The 25354-nt window shown below is 37.7% G+C and overlaps 1 protein-coding gene across 35 annotated transcripts in view; it reads right to left on the bottom strand.

Moving 5' to 3' along the window:
- The window catches only part of Sorbs2 (sorbin and SH3 domain containing 2), a 293671-nt gene that overhangs the window by 15930 nt on the left and 252387 nt on the right, over positions 1 to 25354 (bottom strand). For 13 of the 35 annotated variants that reach the window (XM_090354068.1, XM_090354088.1, XM_090354075.1 and 10 more), the window contains 8 exons: positions 21905 to 21954; positions 20823 to 21007; positions 17096 to 18682; positions 13659 to 13747; positions 12398 to 12444; positions 10783 to 10897; positions 10566 to 10694; positions 7906 to 8106 (listed from right to left, as the gene is read on the bottom strand). In XM_090354068.1, the coding sequence (XP_090210194.1) occupies positions 7906 to 8106; positions 10566 to 10694; positions 10783 to 10897; positions 12398 to 12444; positions 13659 to 13747; positions 17096 to 18682; positions 20823 to 21007; positions 21905 to 21954 (2403 nt within the window). Of the gene's footprint in view, positions 1 to 1426; positions 1625 to 3041; positions 3750 to 7905; positions 8107 to 10565; positions 10695 to 10782; positions 10898 to 12397; positions 12445 to 13658; positions 13748 to 17095; positions 18683 to 20822; positions 21008 to 21904; positions 21955 to 25023; positions 25081 to 25354 lie in introns of all 35 variants that reach the window. The other 22 variants (XM_090354066.1, XM_090354065.1, XM_090354064.1 and 19 more) reach the window with 4 other exon arrangements.

The following is a 25354-nucleotide window of genomic DNA, read 5'->3' as shown; positions in this document are numbered from 1 at the left end:
AAGATGTACTGTACTCATAAACTGACTTACTCAATTTAAATCCTTTGTACAACAATTCGAAGATAAAAGTATAAGAAAAAAGAAAAGAGTAGGGAAAATAATGACAACCATCTATTTACTTTTAAGCATTTTATAACCCTTGAAGTATTAATAAATGAGTAGTGACAAATTTTACTTTTATGGAAGAATTTTGGATTGCAGATACAATTAAAAATGCAATGGAAAATTAAAGACCAACATTTGCTGCCAAACATGAGAAAAGAGTGGAGAAATCCATTTATTTTTGTGGAATTTGCTATTTTATGTAGTTATTAAAACATTCTTTTTAAATATAGTTATGAATACCTTCATTCCATCATCTAATTGAAATGAGCTTGGCTTTTGTAGTATAATAAACTTTTAAGTTCTTGGCTCTTATTGATACTGCAATCTAAGCTTCTTTAAAAGGGAGGAGTAAGATTCCAGAGTTATTTGTACTTATTGATTGAGCTTACAGTAGAAGGATATAAGAAAAGGGAATGAATGAATAAGCTGGCCTTAGGAATGATTCCACAGACTGCCAGGTACAAGGGATGACTCATGCCAGTAATCCTAGCTTTCCAGGAGGCTGAGATTAAAGAATCATCAAAAGTCATGAGTCCTGACTCCAGTAACCACCACAGTGTTAGAAGTTTTTATCTGTAGTTTTTAATCTGAAGTTTTTATCTTTTATCTATAGAGGTTCTCATGTTCATGTCCAAAAGATTAAATGTGAGGATAACTTACTATGGGAAGGCTATCACTTTTTGTATATAAAATTTCAGTTTAAGAGCCAAAATTTTCTGTTATAAATTGCTTCCATATTGTAATTGTTGTCATCGCTTTCCATGGTTAGTTATCCATTAAGATAACCTTTTATTTTTAACTGTTATCTTTTGGGAGATCAAAATACCAACATGGCAGTAGCATGTAGATGTTAGAGACGGAGATTCTGCCAATTGCTACCTTATTTGATTTGCATCTTGATTTTCTTCACCTTGATGGAAGAGCAAAGCTTAAAAGAATCATTGTTAGACCATTCTTCCATACTGCTCTTCCACACATGCTCAAGGTGGGAAATGAATCTACTGTGATGTAACAGAGGACAACAGGCACAAATCTGGTTTCTTTGAATGAGATGGTTCTAAAGCTGATCCGGGCCCTTTTAAAATCCTGATGATTACTTCTGATTATAAGTTTTAGTTTGCTTTTCTCCTCATTGTGAGTAAGGAGAGCTGTTATGTAGATGTACCTTTTCAACTTATGGGCACAGACCATGCTGAGGATGTTACAAGTTAGCTATCACTACTTATTTTCTTAGATCTTGTAAGGAGGTACAAGTCGAAATGCATATTCTACTGAAGTTCATTCAAAGGCATGCAATACACCACACTCAAGATGCAGTTACCTTTAATTTTGGTGAACTTATCATCTCCTGTTGATAAGAGTTTTTGGGGATGAGAGGAGGAGAGCAGGGCTGTGGGGGCTGCGAAAGTCCAGAGGCCAGGTCAGAAACAGAGGACAAAGGAGGAGGAAGTGGAGGGGAGGAAAGCAGACAGCTGGGGAAAAGTGTAGTCGTTGAATCTCCCGAAGAAAACGAAGGTGGCTTAAATGTTGAGGAAAGACAAGATTTGAATATGTTGATGTCCGAAATGAGGATGCATGGTTTCTATAGTATTCTCCCAATTTAAATAATTTTACTTGTACCAATCCTGGAAAATGATTTTTCTGAAAAATTCTTACTTTGAAAGAACTTTTTGAGGATTTTATTTAAAAAATTCAAATGGGCCCTTTCTAAATGTGAAGGCAATCTGGTACCTAAAGCCCTGAAATGACAATTGGTAATCTAGCAGAAGTTGTCCAGCAACTGTTACGTATTAGATCACCGTGCCTAGAGAAGCTATTCTTTCTTTTTTTTGGGGGGGGGGTAGCACTGAAGTTTAATCTTAAAATTCTTTTACCTGTTAGATATGCTCCCTGCATCTCTAGGATAACAAGTACATATAACTGAACCTAGCTTCAATCATGTTTTGGTTTCATATTTTCAGGTAAATATACTTGCTTTTAAAATAGGCAACATGTATTTGAGAGATCACTTTTGTTTTTAAAGAAAGAGGTTTATACATTAAAGTTTCAAAGCATTTTCTTTCTTGTCCAAGATACCTTGTTTGAAAGACAAAGATCCAGGATCTTATTCTTAACTAGTTACCAACTTGAAGATAATGATCACTTTAGAAAAGTCAAATGGGGACTGAAATAGCCTTTTTCTCTTTTTCTTTATTTCGTTGTCCTTATTTTAAAAACTGATTCATTCTTGTAAGGTGTTGTCACATCAAAGACATATTGTATATGTGTTCTTCCCCCCCCACAGAGTTAAATAACACCTTCCACCTCTCCACATCCTAAACATTAAAGATGGAGAGGTCTGAGAATATTGCGTGGCATTTAGAGTCAACAATTAGCTGACATTATCAACATTAGGAAACTAGAAAGATTATATAAATTGAAAAGAATTGAAATAGGAATTTATAGTTGGAAATAATGGGGCAGAGGTCAAATTTGGCCTAGTGGTAGAGTGCTTGCCTAACATGCCCAAAGAACTTGGTTTAATTCCTCAGTACCACATACATAGAAAAGGCCAAAAGTGGTGCTGTGGCTAACGTGGTAGAGCTTTAGCCTTGAAGAAAGCCCAAGAACAGTGCCTAGGCCCTGAGTTCAAGCCCCGGGACTGGCAAAAAAGTAAATAACGGGACAATGGTACTGGATGTTTATGTCATTATATCAAACTATAGTATATTTTTATATATCCCTCCACCTTCTGACTCACTCAATGCTTGCATGCCTTGTAAGAAAACATGTTAACGCAGTACCAAAAGCGATGATTACTATGGTTAACTATCACAGCTAATTGTAGTAAGGCCAGTTAATTCTTTAGTAATTAGACACTATTTATATACCTCATTGATATCTTTTGCTGCACTGCTATTTTCCTTAGGGATCCCAGTGCCTGTGGGTGTGCCTACCAGACATTTTAAGCAGCTGGGTTTCTCCTCTTCCTCCTCTTCAATATGCAGCTTTGCTGTCACCTCTGTAGCCTCATGGTCACATCCTATGGCTTCATGCTCTTCAGATTCTGGTTGCCATCTTTGGTTTAGAATCCCCTCATAGATTTCTTCTTCTTCCTCTCCAATGGCAGGGAGGGTTATAGGCAAGGCGCTCACACTAGTGCAGGCAGAGGCCACAAATTTATCACCCAGGACTTCAAGAGCATTTTTAGGCTCTGAAAGGCACCTCCTCAGTTTCTTCAAATGTGCCAACTTGTTTTCAGTGGTCTCTGTAGGATCCTGCAGTGGTGGCACTGTATGGTAAGGCCTGGCTGCAGGTAAGGGCACATTCAACTTGGGGAGGGGCAAGAGAGCATGAGATGAGTCCACGGGTAAGGGTGCTGGAGGTAGTGGAAGGGGCATCGAGGGCCCCTCCTCAATTTTAAGGGTGATGTCATTTAGGGTACCTGGTGTGGTTTGGTCGGCTGGTAAGATTAAAGCACTAAATTTCTCTAATTCATCCAAGAAGTTGTCCAAAAAAGAAGCTGTTGTTGGGGCCACAGGATTTGTGGATCGATACCTGTCAGTCAGAGACAATCCTTCCTGATCAGTCCCCTGGGGAGCATTGATTTCAGAACCAGGTGGAGCTTTGAACATAAGAGGAAGGGCTGATTCACTGGAAGCCGACTTAGAAATGAGCAGGGACCATGAAATGAAATAATAAACAAAGAAAAAGAATAACCATGCATGAAAACATAGAGATAGAGAAATGCAGAAAACGTATGGCATTGAATGGAACAATCATGTGATGTAGCATAGATTTGAAGGCATGTAGAAGAAATCTAAATTTGAAGGTATTTTAATGAGATTCAAATATATAAAATCATTTATGCTAAATTAAAAATCTTACACAGTGAAACTTGACTAATTCTGAACTTTTAATGAGACTATAAAGCCAAATTAGACTATCAGGACCCTGAAATCTTAAGAGATTTAATTGTTTGGCTGCCTCTTATACTAAAGATACTGTAGGTTTCTAGATATTGGGCTAGTTAAATGTTTCTTAAATATGCTACTGTAGAAAGAAAACCATCAGCAAAGCCTTTCTTGGACCCTGAATTTATTTACAGTTCTCCCTTTCTGAAACAGTGCCCATTCTTTGAACTTTCACAGTCTTCTTATTTATGTCTGAGATGGTTTTAACATATGGAACAAATATTGAATACATGAACATATTTCTAGGTAAGTTCTGAAAAATACTTTTCAAGAATAGAGGTCTATGACTACAATGAAACTATGAATATAACTATTGCTTCAAAGTTAAATACTTCTACAGAAATGGAGACTAAGAGGAACCCGTTAAGACCCCTGTTCTTTCTCAAAGGTTCAACATTTATTGCAAACTTGGGAAGTATAATTCCTGAAGATTAATCTCTTGAAGTGACATTATATATCTTGGTATTATTGAAAATTATTATTGGAATGCTTTTAACAAAACAGTAAAATGTAAATTTTTATACAAATTCATGAAAAGTAATTCTAGTAACTTTTCTTCCTTCCTTCCTTCCTCCCTCCCTCCCTCCCTCCATCCCTTCTGTTTCTCTTTCATTCTTTTTTACTTTTTTCTTCTTTCTTCCTTCCCCTCCCTCCCTCCCTCCCTCCCTCCCTCCCTCCCTCCCTCCCTCCCTCCCTCCCTCCCTCCTTCCTTCCTTCCTTCCTTCCTTCCTTCCTTCCTTCCTTCCTTCCTTCCTTCCTTCCTTCCTTCCCTCTCCTCTCTCTCTCTCTCTCTCTCTCTCTCTCTCTCTCTCTCTCTCTCTCTCTCTCTCTCTCTCTCTCTCTCTCTCTCTTTCCTGTTTCAAGTCTTAAATCACAGGGGCTCATGCTCTTTCTTAGCTTGCTTGTTCATGGATGACGCTCTACTATTTGAACCATATCAAAGCTCTCGGACTTTTCTCCAGCAAGGGCTTTGAACCATAGAAATGACGCTATGTTTAATTTTTCAATAAAAAAGGAAAGAAGAAATAAGGAACAGCATGATGATGGGGCTGTGTGAGTGGCACAAAGTATCGTGGCATTCAGGTGAGCAACTCAAGAGAAGTTTCAGAACTCGAGGCTGCTTACACCTGATATAAAGTGAAATTGCATGTGAGATTTGGGGCTACTAAGAACTGAGCTTTTCATTGAGGTATAAATTATAGGTGTCTCATTTCAATCCACAGAATTTCCTTTTCTGGCTAAAATCTGTTTTATGGACTTTGCTATGCAATACTAAAATGTTGGCTTTGATTTTTTTTTTTTGTTGGTTGTAGGACTTGAACTCTGGATTTGGACATTGTCCCTGAGCTCTTCAGCTCAAGGCTACCACCCTATCATCTGAGCCACAGCACCGCTTCAGGTTTTCTGGGGATTATTTGGAGATAAGAGTCTCTCGGACTTTTTAGTGTCCAAGTTGGCTTTGAACTGCGATCCTCAGATCTCAGCCTCTTGAGTAGCTAAGATTACAGACGTGAGCCATCGCGCCCATTATTTGCTTTTGAAAGTAATTCAAGATCATTACCTTCCACAGTTTTGCTTCTTCTCGTAGACAGCAGTAATATGCATGAGAAAGAAAGACATGTAGAGTCCACTGTCCACACTGCCACCCACTATTGCCATTTCTCTTTGCCTCTTGTACTAAATCCATTAGCTCTAGGGTCACCAATATATATCTGAGCAGGTTAACAGATCTTAGCTTGACTGTGGATTTGATTATCCTCAAAATCAAATCTAGTATTTGGGAACATTTTTCTCACCACAATATGTCCATAATATCACTGTTATACAATTACCTTGTCTCCCTAAAGAATGAGAGGTGGATTCTAATGTATGAAAAGGAGAAGCTATACTAGCTTACAGTTGAATCTCCCTAAAATTCTGATAACATGTCAAGAAACATGTAAAATGTTTTCAAGGGAGATTAAAAACCACTAATGAGCTCTTCTCTATTTGAAAGTATCAGTCACAAAACAGAAGATGTTTAGCTTGTTTTTGAACTCATCGTTTTGAAGTCTATAGTACTTTCTGAAAATGACTCAGGGCAAATGACACTGTGGCATGGCTGTCCAATGGCCTGAAACCAATAAGCATTTCTCTCAAACTTGTGGCCACAAACTTTTAATTTATCTTTTCTTTTCAGTCAGAGCAAAACACTAGTTAGTTATTAAAGAAATCTGTGTCTTCTTATGTTTTAAACCTGGTATGCTAAGAAAGACTAAAATATATTTAAGTCACATTTGAAGTCAAGATAAAAATTGTGTTGTAAACAATTACATTGTCATTGTTAATCAGGGTACATGGAAGAAATTCTTAAATGCTAAGGGATCTCTTCTTTAAACAACTTCCTGATATTTTATAAGAGCTTAGTCATCTGATTTATCTGGCAAGTCTTTTAAGATAACTGAATGATGGGTAGGACATAATAGGTCCAACAATTCTTATCTTTTTTCTATCAGTAGGAATTGAGGCAGAAATATATTTATCTCAAAATGCCAATAGCTCAAAAAATATATTTAGATTCTAGAAAACTTCATAATAACCAAATAAAGTCAGATAGTGTGAGATTTTCATTATTTAATGCTGGAAGATTGAGGCTAATTACCCCTGACTAAATCTCTATCTTCAAAGAGGATTGGAGTAAGTAAAATACCTAGACAGTCCATTTAAAGGAAAAGCACCTCTCTTAAGATAGTTTTATACATCATTACTCATGTAAAAATTCTTCTAAGATTCATTTTTCCAGGAGTACTTTTCTTACCTAGGATGCTATCTGGAAATGATCTGGGCCACAAAGCAATCTGCTAGTTGGAGATGCATTATTTCTATATCTCCCAGCCTCCATGTTACAAATAGCAAACACAGTAGGCAAATTAATAAACTATATAACTCAGTAAATGTTTTGAAATGTTGGAAAATAATATCTTGGCAATTTAAGTTTTTATGCTTTGAAGTCAGTGACAAGAAGGAAACTGCTAACTATTCTTTATAAAAAATAGAACTCAATGGAAAATTTAGATAGTGAATTCACATAGTGAATAAAGAATAAAGAAAGATACACTTTTCCAATTAGCCAATTCAGGAAGAATAGCTCTTTTTAAGTTATATATTGAGAAAGATAACCATCTTTAGTTACTAGTTCAAGTGAAACAGTAGACTTGGTGGTTCTAAAACAAGTGAAATAAGACTGAAGACTTTCAATAATTCACATTTTCATTCAAGATAATAATTGCAGATCTAATTTAAATAACTTACTTGAGCTCTTGCAAACGATTCACAAGACTTTTAAACTAATAACCATATATTTTTGAGCTACATCATTTTGGAATATATATACATTATATATCCACATGTGTGTGTATATATGCATAAGTATATGGATATATATACACACATGTTATTTGTATGCACCATATGTATATGTATAATTTATAACCTTATATGGGCAGGTACATAAATTATCCCCATTTGTTAATTGTGACACTAATTATATATATATATAATCAACCTTTAGAAACAAAATCATTTTATAATATATATATATATGAAAGCTGATGGTACCAATGTTCCAGTTTTTAACTTGAAAATGGAATCATTGGAATGAAGCATGAAACCTTTATGCCAGCACCTATTTGAGCAAAACTAGGTTATAGTTACAGACATGGTACCCTCGCGTGTGAAATATAATGCAGAAATTCCTTTCTTTGCTATAGATGTGATGTTCTAACCTGATATCCCCAAATCATATACTGGTAATCTTACCCCAGCCCCCAACTACTGTATTAAGAACTGTGATGGAATATCTCCTTACCTTGTTGGAACTTAAGCCATGGATTCTATCACTAGAGTAGCTGTGGGGTACTGGAGGGTTAGGGTAATCATCAGCACCTCTTGCATTCTTCTTGACCACTTCAACATAGGAAACGGGGAAGATGCCTTGTCTGTTGGTTCCTGGAATTTTGCCTTCATACCAGTTTTGATCAACTCTTTTCAGAAGAAGAATTCTATCTCCCTGAAATGATCATTAGGAAAATACATTTATAAATATGTAATAAGAAAAAAGTATGATTGTTCTCGTTTTCTCAGAAAAAATAATTTTCTATACGAAAAGGTTTGTGCCCCAGTTTTTGTTTAACCAGTGGAACATAAATAAGGACCAGTGCTTAGTAGAAAAATACAGATAATCACGATTAAGTCTTCTATTCATCACAGATTCTTCCCTGAGGATACTTGGTTAATATGAATAGGCTTATACATTTTATACTGATACTATATGCTATAACTTGTGCCTGTTAGTTTTTTAATACTTAGTTTGAAAGATAATATCTTAATGCACGTAACACATTTCTGTTTCTTACAGATTTGATGGAATGAATCTGTAGCAATTGCCTGAGGGCTGTAAGTCTGAAAATGCCTTGCAGAAGTCAAACTTCGAGAAGGGAAAACATTGACATGTATGTCTGCTAACTAGTGACAAAGAGTGAATGAAAAGGATGTGGGCAAAGATAACATCTTAGAATATTTATCACTGTGGCCAGGACTGACATCCTCCAGTTTGCATCAGGAAAGTGGAACATGAGCATCCTCCCTGATTGGGTGATAGCCACCGCAGGACTGCTTACTATGTATTTGAATAAAATCCTTGCCTTTTGCAGTCACAAAACTTTATTCCCAGTCCTGCCACTTGCGATGACCAAACCAACGCCAAAGAATCTAATTTAAATGTGAAATCAAATCTATGTCTGATGCAGAAATAAATCAGCACATTGCTGCCAAATAGCCAAATTTGAACCTGCATCTGGAAAGGATACAGAAGTTGAAATCACTGCCTGTCAAACAATGATGAAGTGACATACCTAACAGCTTCAGGACTATACGAGACTCTTATTTAAGGATTATGTATTGAAGATTCTCTTTCTTCTGTTGTCCAAGTTGTGGCTATTTTATGTAGTGAGTCCTAATCTCACTAAGCAGAACATACTGAAGAAGAAAAGTGAATCTCTGAAAGTTTTAAAGATTCTTAATAGTCAATGACAAGACTGGGGGTTGAACTGGAAAATCCTTTATTTATTTGTTTGTTTGTGTAGTGTTGGCAATACTTGAGGATTAGACTGAAAGCCTTGTGCTTTTCAGGCAGATGTTCTACCACCTGAGTTATATCATTTATTTATCTTTTGGTCAGTCATGGGGCTTGAACTCAGGGCCTGGACACTTTCTCTGAGCCTTTTGCTCAAGACTAGTACTCTACCACTTTAAGTCACAGGGCCATTTCCAGTTTTCTGGTGGTTGCTTTGAGAAAAAGTGTTATGGACTTTCCTTCCTGGGCCGGCTTTGAACTGTGATCCTCAAATCTCATCCTCCTGAGGTGCTAGGATTATAGGCATGAGCCACCAGTGCTTGGCTTCCATTTTTCTTTTTCTTTTATTTATCTTTCAGATACAGTCTCACACATTTGCCAGGGGTGGTCTTGGCAAAAATGTTCCTTTCTCTTCTGAATAGCTGGAATTACAGGTAGGCACCGCCATAGCCAGGCCTGGAAATTCCTTTCCCTATGGTATGAAACAGAAGATGAGTATTGCTCCTGTCATGCTATGTGTCTGTTTGTGTTTAGTGGTACAACAAGAAGTGCAGCAGAGGATCAACAGGGTACAGTTAGAACTGAAAAGAGAATGAGATGTGGATTGTGTAGGACCACACCTGCGGAATTCCCCTTTATTTTCCTTGGCTAAGGATTTGCCCTCTAGACATGGGACATACAGATGATTCTAATTAAAAATACTATCTGTTCTTATTTTGTGCAGTTGTGATTGCCTATAAAATATATGCCATTGTTTACCATTCGATGAAAACGGCCTATTATCTCAACTATGAGGACTAGCAACTTGTAGAATAAAAAAAAATACTTTTAGAATAGTATTAGATAGGTTGCTAGTAAAATTCTGTTTGGTCATGAAGCCCAGAGAATGATGATCAAGGACAGAGTGCTATATAAATGCTCTTCAAAAAAGCTACTCAGGGAGGAAATACCTTCATTATTTCAGAGCCATCCTTTGATTTCAAGATAGAGGAAAATAAGCATTAGGATACTTTGCTTTTTTGTTTTAATGAATAATTGAATACTAGAAGAACAATGTTTTGAGAAGTATTAAAATGCCTCCACCTTTGATAGTCCTATGTATATAATCCCTTGATATTTAGTCAAGGTGCCCCTTGGAGAAGATTTGGGGATCCTGTTTCTTAGGGACTCTCAGACCCTACCAGGAACGATCTGTGGAGAAATACAGGGACGGAAGCCAACAGTGACAATGGGCAGCCCGAGGGAGTTTTTTTTTATTTTAGTTTTTTGTTGTTGTTGTTTTTTATAGAAAATGAAGGAAACTCCATAACCATGTCTAAAGAAACAAGGTAATTATAATTGTAGGAAACCTGCTCTAGTTTCAAATGCACCTATGGAGAACCCAGCCAGCTTACCTTTCTCAGTGACAGCTCCACATTTGTGTCTGCATTGAAATTGTATTTGGCTATGGCTTCTCCAATCTCTCCAGGCTGAGCTGGGGGAGGAGGTCTTGCAGGCTGTGCTTTTTCAGGAGGGGTGAGTTTCTGCAAGGAAAACACACGTTGGTCCCTCAACTTGTGGGGATTAGTTTTGAAACAATTATTACCCAGGAGGGAAGGGGAAAGGACTAACCTCAATGTATGAGATTGGAAAAATGCCCACTCGTCCATGATGCTCTCCCTCATACCAATTTTGATCAATTTTCCTCAGGATGTAGACTGTATCCCCTTTCTTAAAGGATAACTCCCTGGAAGAGATGAGTTAAAACGTGTTGTTTCTTTCTCCGTGGTGACTAGCAATTATTTCTAAGATCAATACCCTCCTAATATTTGTGTTTGTCTAAGAAATATACTTATAACATGTAACAATCTATCAAGCTCTGTTAGGTGAATTATTTTTTCTTGAAAATTCCTCAAATCTACTTATAACACCTACATGATATTATAGGACATTAGAATTGACTCAGAAAAGCACAAGCATCACATTCTGATATTAATCCCAGACAAATGGACAGGGAATATAAAAGAAGGAATGGATTACTGCTATTTCATCATTAGTTTAGTTGAGGTGTTGTAAAGCTTGGGAAATGATGGATAAGTGCTATACTGAGTTGTTCTTTTGTCCTGAAGGTAGAGACCCAACCCCTACACACACACACACACACACACACACACACACACACACACACACACACGTTTAATTAATTAATTAATTAATTTATTTATTTTTTGCCAGTCCTGGGCTTAAGCTCAGGGCCTGAGAACTGTCCTTGGATTTTTCCTCAAGGCTAGAACTCTACCACTTGAGCCTCAGCACCACTTCTGGCTTTTTCTAAGGATGTGGTACCAAGGAATCGAACCCGGCTCTTCATGCTTGCTAGGCAAGCACTCTACCACTAGGCCAAACTCCTGGTCACCCCCTACACACTTTAAATAGTTCATCTTTCTCAGTGTCACTCTTCCATCCTCCCCTGAATTTATCCCAACCCCCACCCATCCCCTTAAGTTGCCTAGTTCTCTTTTCACATATGTTCAGTGAGCATTATGGCCACTCATCCTTTCTCTCTGTCCATTCATCAGCTCCCCTCCCCTTCAACCCTATCCTCAGACCAGACATGGTTAATTAAATTGTCTATTGATTATTCAGTGTCTTTACACCATAGAAACTTACCCCTATAATCTGCCTTACATGTGCTAAATCTCATAAGAACAACAAACACCATGTAGTCTTGGGAAAATAAATTCAGAAAAAAAGTTATTTGTAGATTTTTTAGGGTTGTTTTGATAAAGAATTATTTTTGTGTGACAGAAAAGGTCTTATTTTCAGTGTTTAATATGGCAGAAAGATGAATACCTTTTAAATACAACACATATAAAATGTTCCTTATCTTTATATTTTTTGTTTTTTAAAAAATGAAAATGTTTTAGGGGTATTAAGCCCACTTCCATTTTGACTATTTCTTAAGAAGACAGTAAGTGCATTAGGAACTCTTTTTTTTGCCAGTCCTGGGACTTGAACTCAGGGCATGGGCACTATTCTTTAGCTTTCTCAAGGCCAATACTCTACCACTTGAGCTATAGCACCACTTCCAGCTTCTTCTGTGTATGTGGTAGCGAGGAATCAAACTCAGGACTTCGTGCATGGTAGACAAACTGTGACCTATCCTATTACAATAGTTACCTCCTAAGGTTTTACCAGCACAGTTAAATCCCACCTAAATCATATGATAAATATGTGTCCTACTTACTTAGATGTCTGAGCCTTAAAATCATACACAGCTTTTGCAGGCAATTTCTGAAAAGAAAAATCAGCAATTAGCACTAGCATAGCATGCTGGTTTCCTACATCATTCCTCAAGGAATGATTAAACCTATGTAGTGTAACTTCTACATGCAATTTACACTTGAACTAGTGAGTTCTACATCTAGATTTATCACCTATAGTGGTGAGATAGCTGGCCTCTTAACCATCAGATTTTATTTTCGGAAATGCCACAGATAATGCTATAACAGGATAATAAAATGCCTCCTGAGAATTTGGTCTGAGATATAATTTTGGTGATTATTTTCTCATTGCTGAATGTTCTGTGCATTGATACAAGTTTGAACCTTAAGAGAAGGACATGTGAAGAGTCATTATCTTCTTTACTAAATATCATGAACAGATAAGCCAAGAAATATTAGTCCAGTTATCACTGGGAAGCCAACTAGTGGCCCAAAGTACAAGGATGCTTGTCTTATATCCTCTAGAGAACTCAGGTATCTACACACAGCCAGCTGGTTGCTCATCCTGTAGTTATTATGTACACAAACTCTGGGGCTCATAAATTTAGCCAAGGCACCATGTCCTTTATGGTTAGTGCCATCAGCTCTTCCTTTACCCCATTCTCAGAACTTCAAGAGACCTGGACAGTATCTGACTTTAGGTTGTCCTTCAGGGACTTGGAACCTTTTAAGTTCTTCCTGGAGTGGTCATCAGTCCAAACTGGCTTTTCACTGTCTGTTGAGCTCTCATAACTCCAGAACAGTTGGAAGAACAATTCTGGTATCAGAGGCCATAGACTAAGAGCCTGCTAGTATAGTGTTCCAGGTATGGTGTTATAGGAAGGGGATGGATTATCACTTCTCTTTATAAGGTATTCTTTCCAATAAAAGCAAGCCAGAAAAAATATTTATGTAGAATTTGTATTTGCATCCCAGTTGACCTTGAGTTTACTCCTAGACCAGTAGGGGGAGAAGACAGCACAAAGAAAACCTCTGTCTTATCAGCAATTCAGGTTTCTTTATAGCTGTGAACTCTGAGACCCAAATTGGGCCTCAGAGAAGTGGTGCTGGAGTCAACTGCCTCCGGGGCTAGGCTCCAACAACAAGACAAGCTCTTCTTGGTTGCCCAGTGGTTAGCTAATGTTCCAGTCTCCGTTCTTTCCAGGTTTGGGAGGGATACTTGGCTGTTGAATACCTTATCACATACATTGTTACAAGAGACTCCAATGTGGTTCCCTTAGCTACCTCTTTATCTGGAGTTCCTCGTCGTTCCCTTGATGCACTTCTTCCCGGGTCCGTCAAAACCGAGGAGTAACTTCTAGGGAACTCGTGGTCTACTGGAAAGGACAAGGCCAATCAGAAGGAATATTCTTTTTCTTTTCACTGAGCACAGATTTCTCATCCTTTCCCCCGTCTTCCTCCCCCTAGTGACAATTTTCCTCCCCAAATTTGGAGAGCTATCACTGATGAAAACATAGGTGCAAAAGTCATAGTTAATGATAACAGTGAGATGTAATGCACATAAAATGAGAACCTTTCAAAAGCAGAGGTAGCCAAGGGATCAGTATTATCATATACGTAAAGGATTCACTGCTGATTAATGCACTACAGCAGTGTAGACAATAAGAGGAATTTTTCAAGGAAAACTTCTTTTTCAATCTTTACTACTTCTGTTGTTTCTGATGCATTACTACTACTATAAGGTCTATAGAGGACGGAGGATGGAGGATTTGAAAACAAGAATTTGTAGAAACAGAAATGATTTGTAGAGCAACAATTTAAAAAGATGTTAATGAAAGAGACAAACATGACGATGACAAAACTGATTATTTCTCTTCCTTCTACCTCTTCCTCTGTCTCAACTTCTTCCTCTTCCTCTCCATCTGCTTCTCTTTGTATAAAATATTGATTCAGTCTTAAGATGTAACAAAGTATTAGACATTTTATAGGCTTCCCGTGTACTCATGAGAAAGAGTTTATTTAAAAAAAACCCCAAAGGGATAAACAGAGGCTCCTATCAGTCACCAAACTATATATGAATTATTGAGGGTTTTGTTTATCTTAAGGCAGAGTATGAATAATTCCATTACAAAATAGTGATTGCAAATTTTCTTTAGTAGCATTTTATCCCTTATCCATTTATGTGACTTATCTGTGTTCCTGTGAGTACCCCAGCACACTGTGTTCTACAACTTCACTGGTGTAATTGATCAGTCTGTCAATTCTTTTATCTCTTTAAAAAATTTTAGTTATATTAGAAAGGAAGTAATAATAAATAGTAAGTTATATTAAATAACAAGAAATGAAGCAAACTTTATTGTAGTGATTTCTTTCTTTTTTTTTTTTTTGCCAGTCCTGGGCTTGAGCTCAGGGCCTGAGCACTGTCCTTGGACTTTCTCAAGGCTAGAGCTCTGCCACTTGAGCCTCACCACCACTTCCGGCTTTTTTCTATGTATGTGGTGCCAAGGAATCGAACCTGGGTCTTCATGCATGCTAGGCAAGCACTTTAACCTCTAGGCCAAACTCCCGGCCCCGCAAACTTTATTTTATATAGAGAGAATACTCTGACTACTTTGCCTTTATGGAAGAAATGAGTGCTTATACATGAGATATCTAATTCTATCTGAAATGTGAATTCCAAAATCTTTAGGTATACAAAGGTAACATGGCAATGGAGCCCTTCCTTCCTTCCTTCCTTCCTTCCTTCCTTCCTTCCTTCCTTCCTTCCTTCCTTCCTTCTTTCCTTCCTTCCTTGATTTGCACCTAGGATCTTAAGCTCTCTACCAGTTGAGCCACATCACATGCCCTTTTTGTCTTTAGTTATTTTTCAGGTAGAGTCTGTGATTTTGCCTGGGGCTAGTCTCAGACCATAATCTTCCTATCTCTGTTTCCAGCCTAGCTGGATATGAGCCACTAGCTGTTCTTTGAGACAGGGTTTCACTAACAATTTCTTTTTGCTGTTTACACAGGTAGGCTTTGAAATGAGACCCTCCTATCTCCATCTTCCAAATTTCTGGATTTACAAGCATGAGCCACTGAGTGTACTACAAATGTTTCTGGTAAAATGAGGGCAGTTATTTTCATATATTAGAAGATGGTGAATTTTTCACTTTTAGTTAATATATTGTGAACATGGGGTCTTCATGATGATCAAAACCTTATATTAAAACTATTGAATATGGACTACTTTTACTTGGCTTAAACATAATTGCAAAGTAAATTTTTATTAAGGAGCAAAATATTCTTCCATTGCATTCTAAAGCCTTCTCAGGTCATGTTTCCATAATGCACCCTACATGTATATAAAGTTGAGATGTGATTGATTCAGAAGTTTGGAGAAGGTAACTACTTTTTAAAAATTGTAATTGAACATTTCTCTGAAAATTTCCTATTTCAGAATTGATTTAAAAATTATAATTTGTTGTTCTTTTGAAGCATGTTGTATAAATAAAAAGAGCAAGGGTAATTGCTAATAAAATAAGCAAATTTGTATGATGGTAATCCAAAATTTAATTTGTATCTCTTTTTGTCTATAGATATTACTTTTATGATACAAATTATAAACCAATAGGGACCTGAATACAAATTATAAACAAATAGGGACCTGAATAATTTTCTTAGTTTCCTACCATTTGTGTTGTCTTGAGCAAGTTTCTTGTCTTCTTTTGGGTCTCAGTCTTCTCATTTGTTCAAATAGCAGCCTATTGGTTTATGCCAGTCAGTCTTAATTAGGTAAGGTAGCTAGTGTATAGAAACTTCCCTATTGATGACTCAAGCTTCAGTCTTGACTGCATTCTAGCCTCCTGAAATTGATATACTCCACAGAGTATTTTCAGAACTAATGAAATAATTGGATCAGCTTATGTTTTTAAGTTATGTAAACTCTACATTTGAATTGCTACATGTCCTTGCTTTGGTACTTTGACATTGACAATGGCAATATAGTTCAGTCACTTTAACCTAGACAAAATTAACTTCCAAAATACTTTAGTAGAAATAAAGTAATTGAGTAATGGAAGAGAAGATGGATGTATTGAGTAATGGAAATGAAACTTTGATATGTATACCTTAAAGAATATTCACAAAAAATTTATCCCAAATGTGTTCTTTAAATGGAGAAGGGTATGAAATAAACTCTAATCTCTTTGGTAGCTCATCAATTACAAATCACAGATTCAGTTTTTTTTTTTTGCTGGATTTTTTTTGGATGCAGTATCTTCTACATAGAATGTGAACAAACTGAGTCAATGGGAATAAAGATTTGAAGTTTAAAAAGTAAGTTTTTTTTCCCATTTTACACTGGAAAAAAAAGATCTGTTGAGGCCACTGACATTCTATTATAGTATCTGCCTTGATATCTGTCTTTTAATGTGGCAGATCATTTAATGTGCTGTCTCTGTGTAACTATCATTTCAACCCTAACAAACTACAAAATAGTTTTCCCTTCACTTTGGAGTGAATCGACTTGAATCAGTTTAAGCTACTGGGAGGTCTGACTATCGCCTAGCACGTGAGGACTCTGTAAGACAAGTTTGTACAGTAACACTTGCTTTGTGACACATAAACATGCTGTCAAGGGATCCCATAGCTCAGGAATGATGGTGATGCACGAATGGAAAGGATGGATGAGCTGGAGGGTGAACAGCTGAAGCACAAGAAGAAAGACAGGAAAGCTCATCCACCTTGGAAACTCAGCGCACTCTCAGGGTCCTGGTGGTGGTAATGGATGGTGGTATCCATTTCTTGGAAAGAGGCACTGCGAGACATTCTCTCGCAATCCTTTGGGTACAGCGGACAAGGGCTAGCACCGTCCCGAGGCAGGGGTTGTAAAGGCTGGTGCGTGGGGCTTCTTCTGAGAACTTTCAGTGACGAATTCCTCTCGGGAATATCTGGCAGCAGTTCACTGATGAGACGATGCAATATACTGTTGTCTGGCAAGCTCCCTCTTCTCTTTTCCGCTTTGATTTGGTCACAGATATCTTTAAGGGCAGAGTCCAGGGCCTCAAACACAGAGGCTTTGCACTTGGCCTTTTCCGCTTGCTTTTTGGGAGTTACATTCTTTTTCCTCCTGAAAGGCACAGGGCTGACTAGAAATGCCAGTTTCGACAAGCCAGGGTCCAGGTCTTGTCTTCTGGGTGGCTCGATGGTTTCGTGTTTGGCTCTTTCGTGTTTTAACATGGTGGTAAATCGAGTGTAGGAGGCGGGGCACCGGCCTTTGCAGGAGCTGATGAGGTGCCGGTGGTGGTGGTGGTGATGGTGATGGTGGTGGTGATGGCTGGATCCATAGAAGCTTTCCGAGGAGGTGAAGGAAAAGTGATCGAAGTCACTTTCGCTGCAGAAAGAGGACCCTTCCACGTGGACGTAGTCACTGTGGTCGGACACGACTCCCTCCTGGTCACTGTCGGAGAAGTCTACGTGCGCCCTGGGCTGCTCGTCGCTGGTGACCTCGATGTGGACGGGGACCAGGGTTTTGGAGGGGCAGCTGCGTGGGACCTGCGGGGCGTGTCTGCCTGGAGTGTCTTCTTCCAGCAAGGACTCGATGGAGAAGCGTCTCTGGGGACACAGCCCATTCTGTGGGGGGTCGAGGGGGAGGGGGGATAACATCTCGTCTCCTAAATTGGGCATGGATTTGGACTTCTGGATGAGCTTCTCAAACTCGGAGATGCGCGTGGGCACCACGTCCCGGGGCACCTCCTCGGCGGAGGACTGGCTCCACGCGTGCAGCAGGCCCTGGAGCTGCTGCTCCTTTTCGTACTGCAGGATCCGCGACTTCACCGAGCAGATCACCTCCGGATTCATCAGCTCCTTGCGGTTGATGCGATGCATTTTCTTGTACATCTTGAGGAAGCCGGGCGCACTGTGGGCCGGCCTGGGCCGCGTCCGGGGCCGGCCATTACCGTGACCCTCTTGGATGTAGGGAGAGGCCCAGGCCTCCGAGCCGTTCTCCTTGGGGTCATCTTCGCACAGAAGGGAACCCAGACTTTCCGATTTGATTTTGGGGTCCGGGAAGCTATCACAGTCATCATTTAAGAGGTCATCGCAGCTACGGGATTTGATTTTGGGGGACACCGTTTCTTCAGTGCTGCTCCAGATCTCTGCGTTTTGCCGGGCCATCTGCCAGCCATTCTTGAAAGTGATGGCCCGGGGACAGTCCCCGGGCACATTCAAGTGCTGGCTGTACTTGCTAGGGAACTCTACCTCGCTGCAGGGGCCGTCGAGGAGCCCCGAGGAACTGCAAAGGGATGGACAGACTGTGCTAGCATCCCCACCTTGCAATCCAGGGCAGCGTGGCAGGAAAGAGACATTGGGAGACGTTAAAAGGTTCACCAAGAGAGGAGAGCAGTGTCAGTATCAGACAGCACAGCAAAGAGAAGGCAGTTAGTGCGGTATAATCTCGACATGGTTGTTAACACACTGGAGAGAGCCGGGCGGGTGGGGGTCTCATTCTAAGGCAAGCTGGTGCTATGTTAATGAAGATAACTCTGCAGAGTTTAAAGTCACCGCATAAGGCACAAATGTGCCATCAGTAACCTATTTTTTTTTTTAACTGCATGGTCTTATATCTTTCCATCAACACAGTAGGCAGACACTAGTACTTCTTAAACAGAAGCTTTAAAGCTTCACAATTAAATTGCGTGTTCTAGATGTAATCGATTGATTGTTTCCTTTTTTGGTAATAAGTATTTTAAAATAATTTGCAAATTTACTTTTAACAGATTAAAACTATAGTAACTCTCCTTGGATTTCCAATAGAAAGAGCCACAAGACAAAAGGATTTTGTCAAAAGTCTGTAACAGTTAAGATCAATATTTTTTTTTCTTGGAAAAGAACTCTAGCCTCTTTAAACAAAATACCTTTTAAGTCGCTGATCCCCAACGTTTTATTGCATACATTATTCACATAAAGACAACTAGACACAATGTAAAACCGTCTGAGGAAAATGTATCCTGCTTTCTTTCTCTATTTTCTTTGACTCACTTGCAATTGGATAATTGAAAACCAAACTAATAAACTAATTGAAATAAGGCTAAATTTTATATTAGATTATCTGTGGAAATATTCCTTTGCTTTGCAGAGTTAAGTAATATTGGAGAGAACAAATCATATGTGACAAGATTTTGTCTACTTAGTAAGAAAACATAGGGGAGGAAAATACCTCTAGTAACAAGTTATGAGTTAAGATCTTCCTGGAATTCTTCAAAGTGCGTAAGCACATTAAGTAGATATATAGTGTTTGGGAAAGGAAGTTGACTTGATACTCCCTATGATAAAATAATTACCCTAATTCATCAGAATCCTTTTAACTTTTGGGTGGTATCCAAAAATCATAAATCAATAGTATTTCCATAACCAACTTGTTACTTAAATGAATAGAATCTAATGAAAGCGTGATTGTTCATGAGGAAAGGTAAAAAGAATGGATCTCACTAAAGAATGAGTCTCACTCCTGAACATCCAGTTACTACTCATTACTTTGACCAGTTCTTAGGAAATCTCAGCTTCTCTCATATACTCAGAGTCTGTCCATCACAACTAGTCTATCTTTCACCCATGGGTCAGTCTAGTTATATTTAACTATCATGTAATTTTATTGTCCAACATTGATATGTGTAGGCAAATCTGTCCTAGTTCATGGAAACTTCTGTACATTTTCTTCACACATTTTAAAATCCTTCTTCCTTCTGTTTCAGCTTCAAGAGATTGGAAAAGATTGAGGGATCCCAAATTTTGAAGGACCCTGGTCCCACAAAAATACATCTCAGAAATTTTCTTGTTTCCAAGGCAATAATGCACTAAATGATTTGCCTTTCCTTAGCATTCTACATTTCCAAAGAGAAGACAGATCAGTCAGGAAAGTGGTTTGTTGGCCTCTAAATTTTATAACTGTGGTTTACAACCACTTATTTCACATGATTGTGAGTTGATCACAGTGTTAAATGGTACAATGTGGAAATTCTAATATATATATGTATATATATATATATGTAGGTAGATCAGAATATAGGCTAAACAAAGAAATGACTGAATAATTTTCATCTACAATTAATATGTTAGGCAATAACTTTCTCTGTTACCATTTACAATTTTTAGCTCATAAATTTAATTCATTTGTTACTATGGAAACATAGGAACATTTCATCTATATGTAAATGCTCACAAATGTCATCCCTATATAACTGTCCTTTTTCATTAAAAAAACTATGTGGGGGAAAGCATTCACAGATTTTAGTCTAAGTCCTTTAAGCTACACAAGTAGCTCATCATCTGAAGTCTATTGTGTTATTCAAAGCATGTAGGTAAAAAAGGTAGGTAAAAGAGCACATATCATTGTCACCTGATTGGCTGTCACATGGACTGTCGTCTAACTCTAGAACTGGAAAATTACTGTGTTCATTCGTTCTTGCTCACCTTTTGCTCTTGAGGGAGAGGAAGGAGAAGAACTAATAAAAGACTTCGTAAGGGTGGCGTTTGATCCTGAGAGGTCGCGACCTGGGCTGGTCCTGCTTGCACTTTGATCTGCTAAGCCTCGAGGTGGACCCACCGTAGGCTCGCTCTTCCTCCGTTTCCTAAAGTCACTGGCCATGCTTGTGGAGCTGAAAGAGGAAATAGCATCAGTGCGACCCGTGATGGAAAAAAGGGTAGGGAGGTTAGCATGTGTACCAGAAAGGTGTATGGGCTATGCTGATCTCTGAAACCTCCACTCCCTATGTCAAACCCTTGCATTTTGAAGGGCCCAAAATGATTTTATTAGAATTCTGTTTTTTCAAGGACTTGGCATGGGATACGATGTATTACAAATCATCTAAGTAATTCTGTTCTTTAGAGTTTCTTTCAAAGATTTTTTTACAGACATCACTTTTTTTATCAGCAATTTTAAGCTTATAGAAAGATTTCCTAGAGAGTATAGGCCCTCTATATCTGTGGGTTCTGAATTTATAGATTTAACCAGCAGTAATTGAAAATAATTTTTAAAAATTGTGCTACGTTTTTGGGGTGTACTCACTAAGCAACGTGATATAACAATGATGATACCATATTGACACTGTATTAATTATTATACACACAAATAATTAAAGTATAGTATAAGATGTGAGTTCAAAATATATGGGAAGACATGAGTAGGTTATACACATATTATGCCAGTTATTTAAGAGACTTGAGCATGTATAAATTTTGGTATCTTTTGGGTTCCTAGACCCATCCTTTGCAGGTATCAAAAGACAACTGTATAGAGAATCTCTCTGCATCCTCCTTCCCTCCCTCCCCCCTCCCCTACTCCCTTGTGAGCCCTTTTCTCTATTATTTACATCTTGCATGGCACATTTTAAAATAAATTCTTGAACATTGTATAAAATAATACACAAAAGGAAATCAACTTCATGAGACATGGCATTTAAAATAAAAAGGAATGACTTGTCATCTTCACTGTCATTGCAATGAGTTAGATCAATGTTGAAAGAGAAACCCCTGGTTTTGACTAAGATTCTTACCCACTGGGCCTTTCCAAGCTTCTTTCTATAGAGGACTGATACACAGAGGCCTGTTAAGATAGGATAAGAGAGCCATGAGAATCATTGGCAAATTTCACTGGTCTGACAATGTTAGGTTAGATCACTAAAAGAAATGTTATAAACATCAAGATTAAAATAACATTTATTACTATTGTAAAGATGCCTTTTTTGTCTTTTCTGATATACTGAATTGCATTTCTTGATGCAACTTAAACCACTCACATCCCAACAATTCATTGGAAGAAAAAAGAAAAAAATCAGTATTTACTCGGGAATAATGAATTAAGAGTGAGAATATTCTACCACACTGACTCAAGAATTTTGCCTCTTAACTGATGCGAGGTGGAAATAAGTGCTTTTTTGATTTAAAAATATTTGCCATCACCACTATGTCTTTTGGAAATGTAAGCCTTCTTTATTTTTTTGTTCTCATTGTTGTGAGGAGTTGTCTTTATAAACAGAACTTGAAATACCTTTCATCTGCCAATGGAGGTTTGGTATTTTAATAAAAGCTAGCAACATTTGATTTAAAATGAAATCCGATAAGTTTCAAGATTTGCCTAAAATAAACGCTTGAATGAATGAAAGTATAATCTCTTCAAATTGTACTTAAACTTTTCCTCTATGTCTGAGTAGTATACTAAAACGGATAGAATACAAAGCTGATAGAGAGGTGGAGTTTTCATTTTCTAGGGGCATCACTGGGACAATTGCTGAAATATCTAAGAGACAAGAGAGGGCTAGTGGTGAGCTCCTCTACACGGCAGATGACATGGTATTAGGTGAGTATCCATGCTATCAATCCAGGATGCAAAGCAAAAAGTGCACCATGTAAATACACCTTGGGCTTTGGACCGTTGTTGCTGAGTTCATCAGGCTAGACTAATGGAGCTTTGTTGGAAAATGGAAATGTTACTTTGAAAATGTTTATCTACAGAAAGTTAAAAAAATATCAGAAAGGGGCAATTTCTCAAAACTTATTTTAAATTAATATCACACACATTCTACCAGATTATTAATAAGTTATATAAAGGAAATGAAGCCTCAATTCACAAATGACATTCATCATTATTTCTATTAAATGGCAAATTAGTATCAATTAGTATTAACCAATCAAGAGTACCAATTAACCAGGTAAACATTAGCATATAACTTTGCAATTCTTTATGCGGCTCAATCTGCCAAGCACACTAATGTATAACTCTGAAGTTGCTCCTATTAACTGAAGTTAATTCTATTTTCCTGAATGAAAGTGAAATCCTTCCAGATACAAAAAAAGATACCTCTCCAGAGAATGGCCTCATACTTTTAGATACAAGAAGCATATTCTAATTTTAGTTCCTAGAGCATGTTAGAATGTTAGGTTCACAACAAGAAATCAGGGAAAATGTTCTGCTAGTGTTTATGCGATTATTTTAATTTTCTAAGTAAATTACACTAATCAGCATACTGTGAATTAGACACTAGGAAGAAACAAAAGATAATAAACAAGAAAGGAAAAAATCAAGTAAAAAAATAAAAAGAATTATATTATGATTTGGAAATTTTAATTCTACATCTTTGCCCAAGAGCCACACCAAAGAATCTCAGTACACTGCTGTCTGTATCAGATTCCATGGGAAGCCAAGCAAAGTTTTTCACCAGAAAGGCTGTAGTTCAGACTCCTCTCGTAACACCCATAGAGAGATTACAAATTCTGACTTGTCTGTTGTGATGAGGCTGAGCAATATTATAATATGAAATAAAATGTTGTGTGGAGTTGCTAAGTCAATTGCATTTTACTTTTAGCCCAGGAAATTCTAATTATTCTTTCTGTGCCGGTGTCACATCCAAAATCAGTGAAAACTTGTTTTTGATGATGCATACATAGAGAAAGTTCAGTATTAAGTTTTACTAAAAGTATAGATGGATGGCTAAGAGAAAAACATGCACGATAATCATAAGAATATGTTCATTCCAACATAGAAATGTTCAGCAGAAAAGAGGAAGTTTGTTTAAACCTGATTTTCTCCTGAGTTTTACATATTACTATTATTTTAGCACACTCACCATGTCATTTCAGTGGAGGCACAGATACGGAATCACTGTTAAATAATTATGTGATTAAACTCTGCTTAGAAGTTCTTAACTTTTCCTCATTAGCATGCATTTCTCAGTTATATTTATGCATGAAAAGTATGATGTTTGTGACATGTTCTAGGCATTTGATAAATAGTAGTTGACCTAATGTCTAATCAGTTACGATCTTTGCCAGAGACTATATCAGACAACAAAACATAAGCCTGAAAAAAATAGATTTAATAACCCAAAATGTTCCTATTGTCCCATTTCACTTTTTATTTAATGCGTAAATTTGTTGGCTACTTCTTTGTTTCAATACACTGGTTCTCATTACAGGGATATAATTTGGAATTGTAAATTGGATCTCTAGAATTGGGGTTGTTTGCTCTTTTGACAATGCTTGCAATGAGGAGATTACCAGTATGTGTCAGTACTCTTCCTTGGGTAAATGCCAAGTAGTTTGTCATCCCTATTCTTGAATAATAATAAAACCCACAAGTTATAAATGTATAAGAAAGTGAAAGAATAAATGTAAATTTAAGGCAAAGGTATGGCATGGCATTAAGAATCTAAGCTCCTACTCAAAACCCCTAAGCTTACTAATGAGGTAGCTTTTAGCTTTGTAGTCATATTTTACTCAGTCTAATAAAAAATCAGTTGCTATATGTGTGTATGTAGATCCATCCATATATGTGTGTGTGTGTGTGTGTGTGTGTGTGTGTGTGTGTGTATGTGCTAAGGATGATAGTATTGAGTTTTGATTTTCCTGGTACTGAATATGAAAGTTGCACTAAGTAGCTTAATTAAAACTCATAGCTAGAATGATTCTTCACTTAACATTCAGAAAAAGCCAGCCTGTTTGTATTAAAAATGTGTAAAGCTACAGTGGACACAACACAATTATACAAAAACAGATTTTGAAAACTGAGAAATGACAGCAGACTATACAACATGAAGCTCAGATTCACAATAATAGCCCTCAGGAGAATTCTGAAAAAACAAAGGAGAGAGAGAGAGAGAGAATAAGTTGTTTTTACCTCATTGGAAACACCGGGAGAAGGATCTTGAACATAGTCCAGAGCCTTTTTAGGAGGCTGGGTGGAGACGGAACCACATAAGCAGAAGTTCAGAGATGGAATGGAGGAGAATCAATGGCAGCAAGGAATGAACATGGGGAAAAGGTGACAACAGTTAGAAACTGAGTGTTGAGAGCCTCAGATACATATACAGAGACACACAAATGGAGCAAAATGGGGTAGTCTAGGAGGAAGAGTGCCATGTTTGTAACTATTCTCAAGCACTGGGGCAAAATTGCTGGTGTTTGATCAGTACGTCTATGAAACTCATTTCATCACATAAAAAAGGCAC

The sequence above is a fragment of the Megascapheus bottae genome, chromosome 20 (genome assembly GCF_031878675.1).
Source record: "Megascapheus bottae isolate mThoBot1 chromosome 20, mThoBot2.hap1, whole genome shotgun sequence".
Taxonomy (NCBI): Eukaryota; Metazoa; Chordata; class Mammalia; order Rodentia; family Geomyidae; genus Megascapheus; species Megascapheus bottae.
The sequence above is the reverse complement of the archived record's forward strand: the minus strand, read 5'-3'. Positions and strand labels throughout refer to the sequence as shown.